The sequence below is a fragment of the Anoplophora glabripennis genome, unplaced genomic scaffold (assembly GCF_000390285.2).
Source record: "Anoplophora glabripennis isolate ALB-LARVAE unplaced genomic scaffold, Agla_2.0 scaffold182, whole genome shotgun sequence".
NCBI classification, from domain to species: Eukaryota; Metazoa; Arthropoda; class Insecta; order Coleoptera; family Cerambycidae; genus Anoplophora; species Anoplophora glabripennis.
Window position 1 is genome coordinate 482146 of NW_019416287.1, and position 11981 is coordinate 494126.

General features: G+C 31.8%; 1 protein-coding gene across 2 annotated transcripts; it reads left to right on the forward strand.

The window, feature by feature from the left end:
• Positions 1–402: 402 nt before the first annotated feature.
• LOC108910992 (ubiquilin-1) lies at positions 403–11765 on the forward strand. Of its 2 annotated transcripts, none has more exons than XM_018715799.1 (5): positions 403–529; positions 605–781; positions 837–1020; positions 3644–4710; positions 9894–11765. In XM_018715799.1, the coding sequence occupies exons 2-5, from the start codon at positions 620–622 to the stop codon at positions 10104–10106; spliced, it is 1626 nt and encodes a 541-aa protein (XP_018571315.1). In that variant the 5' UTR covers positions 403–529; positions 605–619; the 3' UTR covers positions 10107–11765. The 2 variants fall into 2 exon arrangements, with proteins under 2 accessions (XP_018571315.1, XP_018571314.1); XM_018715798.1 differs by having other exon boundaries at positions 614–781.
• Positions 11766–11981: the final 216 nt, after the last annotated feature.

Genomic DNA, 11981 nt, shown 5'->3' on the forward strand with positions numbered 1-11981 from the left:
TTCTAATAGTTAACAATAAACCACTCTCTAATTTTAATTACCTGCATATGTATTTCCATATCCCTTAACTTGTTTCTTAATTTATTTTTAACATTATTATGAGAAAATTCAATTTAACCATTAAACTAAATATACAAAATGCTGAATTAAATAATCATAATATGGTAAGGCAAATTTTTTCAATTTAGTTTGCCGTATTTGTATGAATAACATTCCATTACAAAGTTAAAACGGTCTGTGTCAGTACCAACATAACTTCTATTCAGTTCTGAATTTATCCTTGCAGTATTAACGATTTTTTAATATTCAAGTTTTATTGGGCTTTTAAATATGCACAAAAAATAAGTGTTGGAATTTGTGGAAACATACGTGGCCTTAGAAACATGCAAACATTAATGTGACGTAATGTTAGTCACGTTTATAGGAATTTGACACTTGACGTGAAAAACTTGATTGTCGTTTTTGTGATAGTGTTTGCTGTTTGCGGAAAGTGTATATAATTATTTATTTTTTACAAAATAAGCAAAGCGTAAGTAATTCACTATTATATTATTTAGGTATCTGTTAAAATAAATGATAGTTTCTATAAGACCAAAATAACTAGTCATTCTAGGCAAACATGGCTGACGATGTTCCGGTAAATTCATCGAAAAATGATCAAATATCGGAAGAAAATAAATCTGAAGAGGAAGGTGCCTCATCCAAAAAGATTACAGTCCATGTTAAAACACCAAAGGAAAAAGAATCTTTTCAAGTCGATGAAAACTGTTCTATCAAAGATGTAAGATATATTATTCTAACCTCATTTCAAATTAAAAGATTTACTTTAATTCTAGTTCAAAGAGATAATTAGGAAAAAATTTCCTGCTGAACCAGATCAGCTATGTCTCATATTTGCGGGAAAAATTATGAAGGATGGAGATAATTTAAAACAGCATAATGTTAAAGATGGACTGACTATTCATTTAGTCATTCGAGCTGCGCCTAGAGCTACTGCAACAGCACCTCCTCCACCGTCAGGTATTTCATATAATTTGAGAACAACAATAATGAAATATTTTATGATTTTTGAGAAGTGTTTTGTCATTTGTTAAAAAATAAACAGCTGTTCTGTACTTAAACATTCTCTAATAGCTGTTTTACATTGCTAATTTATTCATGAATTAATTCATGAAGTCGCTTCCTGAAGAAATGGAACAAGTATAATGCACCAAATCTGCTGTCAGATAACTTAATGAATTTATTCATGAATTAGAACTTGTTCTAATTTTCGTAAATTTGTTCGTGGAGTTCGTGGTTTCTTGTTTTTATAGTAATTTAAAATTTGTGGATTGTAAAGCCAGTATCACACATTCAGTATTCGTCGAATACTGAATGAGGAATGTCAGCAAATCGACAACACCTGGTAGTACGAGACATTGACAGTTCACAGAATTCGTTGCTAGGTATTCGGCAAATACCATATGTATGGTATCAGCTTAATTATGATATTAAGAATATATAAGTAAAAATTATGGGTTTATAACCTGTTTAGTTTTTCTCGCCAGCAAATAACATCATTTGGCTTTCTGCGAAAAAACTATGTATTTCAAAGAATGCTGACATTCGGAATAATGAAGTTTGTATTACCGAATAAAGGGCAACTTAACTAGAAAGCAATACCAGAAATATTCCCTGATTTTCTGATGCTGAAATGATTCCTGGGTATGACGCTCAACTTAGGCCTGTTCTACACGTACCCCCCCCCCTGTTCCCCCCCCCCCCCCCCGCAAGTTTTAAATAAAGCTGTTTGGAAGTGGAAGACGGTTCCAGATTTGTATAAAAAAATCTTCCCTTATGTCCCCAACATAGCAAAAATCCAGACATGAAGGATTTTTTCACAATATTTTATACTTTTTGTGATGTTGTCATGAGAGGAATAAGCTCTCAACACTCTGTGTGTTTTGTCTACTGCAAATTTTTTTGCCCTGTTATCACCGTTTGCACCCCCATTTTAAAAAGTACCATAAAAGTATAATAGTTCATTGAAGAAAACACCATTTATTTTCCGATTTATGGTATATCATAAAATGCTGAAAATCTGACACAACAAAGACATATTATTTAAAAAATGGATAATACAGGAAACATTTCTATATCAAAGTATCATGAGACTGATCCTGATGGTATTTACTTATAAAAAATGAGGACATGCCATCAATTCATGCCAATACAAGTTGAGGCACAAACGGATTATGCATAATTGTCATATTCATATCGAATATTTATCAATTCGAATTGTTAAATTATTGGAATAATTTGCATAATTGAATAGTTTAGTTATTCAAATACTTTGTTAAATCAAAACTAATCTCTTTTGCATTTATTCACATGAAACAAAAATTTATTATTACTAAAGAGGAACCAAAAAACGGCAGTACGTGTCGTCGTTGATCTGGGTGTAAGCGACAAAAAAGAAAATCGTCTGTTTTTGAATTAAGCTCTTAGGGTAATGAAAGCATTTACTTATATTTTTACATAATTAGTACTACAATATTCAGCATACATATCACAAAGAAGTTGCTTGTAATGATTTTTCTTTATATTATTTTCCTGAGAAATTAATTAAATTGCACTTTTGGTATCTACACCTCTTTGTGTGATCAACAACCATTATCGCCACGGTAGCGCAGTCGGTCGAGAGTGCGGTGGCAAGCATTTCTCGGCTAGGCTTCCTACTCTGGTCCGGGTTCGATCCCCGGTGTCGGCACTGGCAATGTCGATGGATAATGGGTGTTTGTCCGCGTTTTTTCAAGTGTAGCCCCCTTCTGCACAAACCTTTGGCTTTTGGATTTGGGGGTTGTCTCATTTCTGTGGTGTGTTTTATGTTTAAAAAAAAATATATATATGCATAAGAAAAAAATCGGTCTGAATAACAGCGGAATTTAGATTACCAAATTTCAGATTATCAAACTGCTTTGAGCACTTAATGGTTTGACATTTAATAAACATAGATTTAAATTTTGCAAACATTGAATTCATTTTATGTATGTTTTATGTTTTTAAAATATTTGTTGGTTTTTTTTAAATATTGAACTTTTTACTAACACGCTAGAGTTCTGTAATTATTTAAAATTGAGTGCAAATTTAATTTTGTTTCTTGAATAGCATCACTTGAAAAAAACACTTAAAAACACCTGTGACACTACAGTCTACTGATAACACCATGGTACCACTGGATGCTTAGAAGTGTCCTATTATTTTAGCATAATTTCTACCATATCCTGACAGGTTTTTCAAAGCTCTAAAGTGTCTGTGGCACTCGTGTATAAGTCACGTGGGCGCTTATAAACAACCACTGGCAGTGAACATATTAAGATATACAAATTAATTAATAATTAAGAATAATTGAAATTTGAACTTCAGAAATATGACTAAAAAAATAATATATTTTAAAACCTGTAAATCAAGAGTTAATGATTTTTACATTTTACCTTAGTTGTTAATTAAAATGAATACATACAATAATTAAATGGCACGATTTCACACATTATGTACCTATGATTTATACTGCTTGTTTCTTCTGCAAAAGTATTATTATTTATGTTCTGCTAAATTTTCTTACAAAAATTAGAGATGAAAACAGTTCTTTTTATTTTTTCAGCGGAGTACAGTAGAACTTTACCAGGCTTAGGAGGATTAACAGGTTTAGAGCAATTAGGTTTGGGAGCCCCAAATTTTATGGATCTTGAAAATAGGATACAGCAAGATATACTTTCTAACCCAGATATGCTTAGAAGTATGTTAGATAATCCTTTAGTTCAACGGTTGATGAATGATCCTGAAAATATGCGAGCTCTTATTACTAGAAATCCACAAATGCAGGAATTGATGGAAAGAAATCCCGAAATCAATCACATGCTTAACAATCCAGAATTATTACGTCAAACAATGGAATTAGTTCGTAATCCATCTATGTTGCAAGAATTAATGAGAAGTCATGATAGAGCAATAAGTAATTTAGAAAGTATTCCTGGAGGTTATAACGCATTGCAGAGAATGTATCGTGATATTCAAGAGCCAATGTTGTCTGCTACCGCAGAGCAGTTTAGCCGTAATCCATTTGCAGGTTTAGTAGACAACACTTCAGTTAATAACCCTCAGCAAGGTAGGGAAAACACCGAGCCCCTACCCAATCCCTGGTCAGGTGTAACTCAGACTACTAATACAAATACAACGACTACTAATACCACCACTCAAGGTTTACCTTCTTTTCTGCAAGAAATGACTGACAATCCGTCTTTGATGCAGAACATACTCTCCTCACCCCATATGCAGTCTATGATGGAGTCACTAGCGGCTGATCCAAGCATGATAAATACATTTTTGCAAGATAATCCATTACTTTCCAATAATTCAGAACAAATTCGCAACATGTTGCCACAAGCTATTCAGTACATGCAAAATCCTGAGATGACTAATTTGATGACAAATCCACAAGCAATGCAGGCGATTATGCAAATTCATCAAGGCATGGAGACTTTGAGACAGACAGCTCCGAATCTGATAAATACTATAATACCAGGTGCTACAACTACAACCACTGCGTCTACAACAACGGTTTCAAGTACAACAGCCAGTACACCCATTACTGCTGGTCATGCTAGTGGAACTAATACTACCACTACCACAACTGCACCTTCTGGACGACCAAACGATCCATTTTCAGAGGTAAGCCAGTTTGAAAACTACATTGAAAATTTCAGTCGGTTCCTATTTTGTAAATTCTATATTTCCATCACAGTAGGCTCTCGTTTACTGACTGATTTTTCTGCTCACGTAGAGAAATTTCACAATGAAAGAACTTCAAAATAAATTTGCAAAAATTTATTTTTGCAAATTTAAAATTTGCATTTTTTTTTTAAATTTCAAAAATTAAAATAATGATTTTAATAAATAGGGTCGGTCAAAGCTGCTCATGCACAACTTGAAATTATTTATACGAATAGAGTTACATGTTACATAACTTAATAACAATATAACTAAATATTGCAACTAGCAGTGATATTTCCTTAATTATGGATAGTAAAATAGGTTTTTACTTTTAAAAATACCTAAATTATGTATAGATTTCATTTCAAGACATAAAGAATTGTATAGAAAAGACCCAAAACAGTTAAGAAAGGAGGAGGTGGAATACGCCTAGTTCTAGCCTGAATATTTTCACCGAAGAACATTTTATTTCTGTAGTAAATAAATTAATTTAGATTATTTTATGAAAAAACAGGTACAGTGAATTTACCTTCGACTATTCAATTATAATAATAGTTTAATATTTTCAAAATAATGTGTAACATGCTCTCCTCTGGAAGCAGTAGTACCAAATTTTATACAAACGTATCCTACAACAATCCAGAGATGAAAAGCAGGACCTATATTCTGGGTGATTCAGAACTTATCCAAAAAAAAATTTTTGGACGTACAGGGGACTCTTACAAATACAATTTTGTAAAGAAAAAATTAAAAAGAGCAGTTCGAAAATGATTTAAAAATACACTTCTGCTCGGCACTGGAAACTGGTCCACTGTAAAACCTGACTTAGCACAATGCGACCGGCATGGCGGCAAAGTGTGATAAAAACGGACAAAAACTTTCGCAAGGAAAAAAATAAATAGAATTTTATAGCACCTATTTTATATCAGCAAATTCAACTGCTTTTGCCGTTATGGTTTTTAAATAATAAAATAATTTGAAATACCTGATGTTACAACAACTGTTCAGAATTTTATCCACCGACGTGTAAACACAACCACAGTAAACAGTATTGCAACGACGACGATTGTAAAATGGGATTTCAGTATTCGGAGTTGCTGAGGCCAAGTGGCTCTTCGTGCGTATTGTGAATGACGCTACAGACTACAGTTGTCCAGTTATGTAATGGTTGAATGTACGTACTACAACTTCAATAATTTTTTTCTCGAAAAGTATAAGGATTTTACAAATTTTTTTTTACGATATTAACTCCCATTTCTCACACCGCATCTATTCCCAATTTTTTTTGGATAAGTTGTGAATCACCCTAAGCAGATGACGATAAAACCAACAACTCTACTATTTTAAATTTAGCACGTTTGCTTTATATAGACTGAAATAAAAAATATACCACGGTATCCCAGATGTTTTTTAAATCAAATCAGTGTGAGAAGCAACCAATAAATTTGCATCAGTCAAAACACTTAAACTGTTGCATTCATTTACAATGGGTAGTGAAACATGCTTATGGCAGTAGTTCTTAACCTGTGATCCGCAGACCTTTGGGGGTACGCCATCTCCCAAGGGGTCCACGAACTTTTTAGGAACATTTAATCGCTAATAATAACCAATTAAGAAAATGCTCTCTTATGTCAGAGTTAACTTACTGTTTATCTTTCCAAAATTTACATTTGGTGTGCAATTTAGAATTACTATTTCAAACCCATTTAAATTGGGATTTATATCTAAGCAACTGGGGGTCCGCAACAACAAAAAATATTGAAAGGAGGTCCACGGTAAACAATAGGTTAAGAACTGCTGGCTTATATGATGCAAGTCACTCAAGATCATCTTTTCCTTTTTTTTCTACAGGAGGGACTAAAACAAGTTTCAAACTTGTGTTCGTATCTATCGGTTGAATATGGAAATTAATATTATGCAGGTCTTTATGGAACTTTTTTCGAGATCTCAGTGTTACTAACCTATATTTTAACTTTTTACCTCGCTTACTACTTGAATGTTCTAAGTAGAGACTGACCGAATGTGATTTTTTTGGCCAAAGCCGAACTTCGGTTATGGGTCACCTTCGGTCGAAGCCGAAGATATTTTTATTAACTTGAAAATTTTCATTAAAAACAAAAATATGATAAGATAACATAAAAGTAGGGCAAAAATAAATGCATAATGTTTTGGAAATATAATATATATAATTGTAGCGTTCTTGCCAAGTGTATGCTACTAGAGTATTTAAACGAGGTATTGATTTTTAAGACATTTATTTCAGGACACACACAGCTATACAGGGTGTTCCGGTACTTCATACAAAAAATTCGAGTACAGATGAGGTCAAAATAATATCAGTTTTTCATATAATTTTTTTACATACGGGCCTTCGTTAACAAGTTACGGGCCCGCAAAGTTGAAAATTAAAAACTTATTTTTATTTACTGTCTCTAAACTATTAATTTCAGCATGATGCAAGTTTGGTGATCCATAACACATGCATATATGACGAGCGCAATCTGCCGTATCAAAAATAAGTTCCCTGAAGAATTTGCCAACGATAATACCCTCTTGGTTCAACTCGGTAAAATTAACAGTTTCGGAAATATTTGTGATTTTATGTCACAGTGCACATCGAGCGGCGCCTCCGCCATTTTTTTTTTTTTAATTTTTAATTGGACATTACTAGTTAAAACCATACATATTTTTAAAATAAGAGCCTAGGCAATCTTACTGTGGTACTAATGTAATTTTCACCAACAAAATTTGACAAATACACTTTACACTTAACACAAAATAGAAAAACAAAACAAGAATAAGTTAAAGTTAAAAAAATAATTTTAAAGAATTCCACCTTCCACCTCCAGTGTCTGGAGGTGGAAGGTGCCCATATTGAAAATGGATGTTGACAGTTCTCTTTGTTTTAAATTATTTTTTAACTTATTTTTATGTGTATAGTGTGTTTGTCAAATTTTGTTAGTGAAAATTACATTAGCACACAGTAAGATTTTCTAGACTCTTGTTTTAAAAACATAGTAATTAATAGAGATGTTAAATATTATTACTTTTGAGTAGTCATGAGTACCGATTACTTTCGGTTTAAGTAATCGGTACTTTATATTCGTTACTTTGATTACTATGTGTAGTGGCTTCAAAATATTCTAAATAGAATAGTAATCAGTAATTACCTAATTGATATAGAGTACTGTAAGTTATAGACGAGTAAATATCAAACCGCAATAACCGCATCATATTATGAATATAATCTAACCTCAATTTCTCTTAAAAAAGAAATGCAGTGTTTATATCTGAAATATTAAGGTTTATTTGATAAGAAAAAATTATTATAATGCAACGATCAGATTACGAATATAAATATATACATATTTTGAAAATAAACAATCAGTTTTAAAATAAACAAAAATAGAAAGTACATATTTTTTAGATTATGCATATTTTTAGTCTTTTATAGGAAAGATTTTTTCTAATATAAGTAGGTATAAAAATATATGGTACACAAGACAAATAAAATTGAATGTAACGTAACAATACAAAATACAAGTACTCGTTTCGTGTCGATATAACATGAATAAGTGTCAAGTGAGCATTGCATAAGTAAGTATCCATATTCCATTAGATAAAGTACTCTGTATTGCCTATATCCAAGAAGTAATCAAATAAGCAAAAGTAACGAATACTTTTTCAAACGAATAATCGTTACTTCGGATCCAATCGAGTAACGAATTGATACTTTTTCAACATCTCTAGTAATTAAGTGCAATTAAAAATTAAAAACAAAAAATGGTGGAGGCGCCGCTCGAGTGCACTGTGACATAAAATCACAAATATTTCGTAAACTGTTAATTTTACCGAATTGAACCAAGAGGTATTATCGTTGGCATATTCTTCAGGGAACTTATTTTTGACACAGATGTATTGCGATTGTCATCTATGCAAAAATTCTGGATTGTAACCATTGGGCATAGTCCGTCCCTGGCGTTCTGGGCATAATGAAGTTTCACTTACTACATCAAAAACAAGCTGTATGCATGTGTTATCGATCACCAAATTTGCATCATGCTGTAGTTAATAGTTTAGCGCAGCGGTCGGCAACTGGCGGACCGCGGTTCAGGTCCGGACCGCGGAAGGTAAAATACTGGACCGCCAAAAATTTTTTGAAAGTAAAAATTGCTCAAATAAATTATTTAAAAAATATTTTTATTTTTTACATTTGAGTGCCACCCTTATCATTTTTTCTAGTTCTTTTACAATTGTGTGACTGATTTGAGTTCTTAATGGTTAGAAAGCAGATTAAATGTGAGTGCAAATTAAAATTAAAAAATTAGTAAGAAATATGATTTTTTTCTGGACGTCGTTAAAAGTTTTCAAAAGTATCTGGACCCCACCTCAAATTACTTGCCGACCCCTGGATTAGAGCCTGTAAATAAAAAATTTTTAATTTTCAACTTTGAGGGCCCATAACTTGTTAACGAAAGCCCGTGTGGAAAAAATTTATACAAAGAAATGATATTATTTTGACCTCATCTATCTGTACTCGAATTTTTTGTATCAAGTACCGGGACACCTTGTACATGTATTTACAAGGAACAAAATGGGATTCTAATAAAAACATGAATAACGTACAAATACAAAGACATACATTAAATTACTAAGGGAGCGAAAGATAAATAATTTTCATTTACCACAATAATAAACAATAGCAAATAAAATAAATTCTAATAATATACATAAAACAAGGGGTAACGGGTATTCTAAAAAAGATATAGAAAAATGAAAAGCATGTCGATGCGACGATCGACACGCGACGTCAACGGGCTTTGGCGAAAAGTTCGGCTTAACTTTGGCCGAAGCCGATTTTTAGACGAAGGCTTAAATAATGGCCGAATGTGGCTGAAGCCGATTAATCGGTTGGTCTCTAGTTCTAAGTAATAAAAACAAAATAAATTAGTAAATGGTTTCTATAGTGTCATTGAAATTTGTTAGATTTGATATATGTTGTACCATATGAGAGAAGTCTTCATAATTAGCTCAATAATGTCAATATCGTAATTACTACACAGGAACTGAAAGAGCAAACTTTAGGCCCTAGAAAAACAAATTAATAAGTTCCAAATGTGACATTTTTGTTTTTTTTCTAGTTTATGGCTCGTATGGTTGCCGGTGTGGCTAGTAATCAAGAAAATGCCAATGCCATACCTCCAGAGCAGCGTTATCAGGCTCAATTGGAACAACTTGCCGCAATGGGATTTGTGAATAGGGAGGCCAACTTGCAAGCACTGATCGCCACTTACGGTGACATAAATGCAGCTGTGGAAAAATTACTGGCCCTTGGTCAGCTTTCCATGAGCTAACCTTTTTTAACTGAAAAGTTCTTGTATTATTCCTATTTTCATTTTCTGATTTTATAGTTTATTGTTCATGTTGTTTGTAAAGGATATAATTTAACGGTTATTATTGCCTACCTTGTGGACATTCTCAAATTTTTGTTAAGTGTTGAAACAATGGTTTTTTTATGTTAATATATGTTAGGGTTTAATATCTATATATGTCTGGAAAAAGTAATATTTAGGTAGATTTACAAATTTAATATATTGTAACTACTGGATAAGTGGTGTTATTTATATAAATAACCGAGTTCGATTTAAAAATTGGCTAGTACCATATTTTTAAATATTAATATATTTTATTAAAGGTAAGTACTACTTTTTCTACTAAAATATTTTGTAAATAAAACCACTAAAGAATGTGAAGTGTAAGCATTCTTCGCATTTCGAGAATTGCTAATTATGCGTACATCTCATATTCTCTTGTTTTTTGAGATGATGTTGAACCTTGTAAATTTTAGATTTATCTTGCTATTTAACAAAAATGAACGTATGTAAACTGTATCGTGTTTAAACTGGATAAGATATATAGCGTATCAAAATTTGGAACAATCACTGACAATGGGTATAAAATAAAAAGTTCCCAGTTAATAACATGACACACCAAAAATTATAAAAGACAACAGCTTTGTATTAACGTATTTTAGATCTTTTATGCCCATATACAGTAACAGTATATCATTCATTGATCTTGATTTAATACCCATATAGGGCTTGTTTGTAAGTATAATATTTTTGCATGACAAGTTCCACCAGTGTATTCTGAATTGTCTGCTTCAAAAATTATGAAAAAACCGATCAGTATGTATTGAAATATTTAACAAGTTGACTACAACTTAGATGCTTACCCGTAAAACGTACACAACTTAACTTTTACATCATGCTAGTAAAATAATTTTTATTTCGTTCTATTTCTGCTTAGAAAGGCCTACACAATGTCAGTACTAAAATTTTCAACGAATAATATGTATAGCATTAGCAAGTACTCGTATAAGGCTCACATATAAAATAATTGTCCATTTTTACATGAAGATTGTAGTCAATGTGTTAATGTTATTTATTTGAAGTGGTGTTTTATGAAATTTACTTGATAAAAGCGAAAAAGGCATTTTGCCGCTAATGAAAAGAACTTAAGTCGATTTGCAATAAGCAAGAGTTGTACATAATAAATATATATTTGTTAAATTAAAAGCTAAATCTGCTCAAAAGATGTGTTTGCCTGAACACGTTTTTCACTTATGTTTTTCACTATACATAATTACCAATAATTTTATATACAAATAATTATGACAGTTTTGTAAGTTACTTAGGGATTTCTAGAGACTGGGCAGACATTTTGTTAATGTTAGTATAGCCACTTTTTGAAAATTCTTACTGGAATGTTCATATTTTAAATGTTGACTACTATCAGAGCATTATTTAAATATCAGTAACTGTTTGGTACATGTTGTCCCTTATATATTTATAATTACAGATGTAGTGTGGAGATTTAACGTAAATGTGTAGTCGGTTAATGACTTCGACACTGATAAAACGTATCTCTACATAATACTTGTAATTGTAATACGAATTATAGCATTCCTTATGTAATGATTATTATTTACACAAATAAATGGTACTCTTTAATGGTCATTAATCAATTCACATCCTCCACCATATTTTAGTATGTTGTAAATGTAAAGAGATCATCACGTCTTGTAAGAATTCTTTACATACATATAAAAAGTATAGAACGGAGGTAAGTTAAATAGGCATCACTTGAAAATAAACTATGATCAAAATACTATGATATGGTCCACCATGTTCAGAACCTACAAACGTTTACAATAGGACTTAAATAGC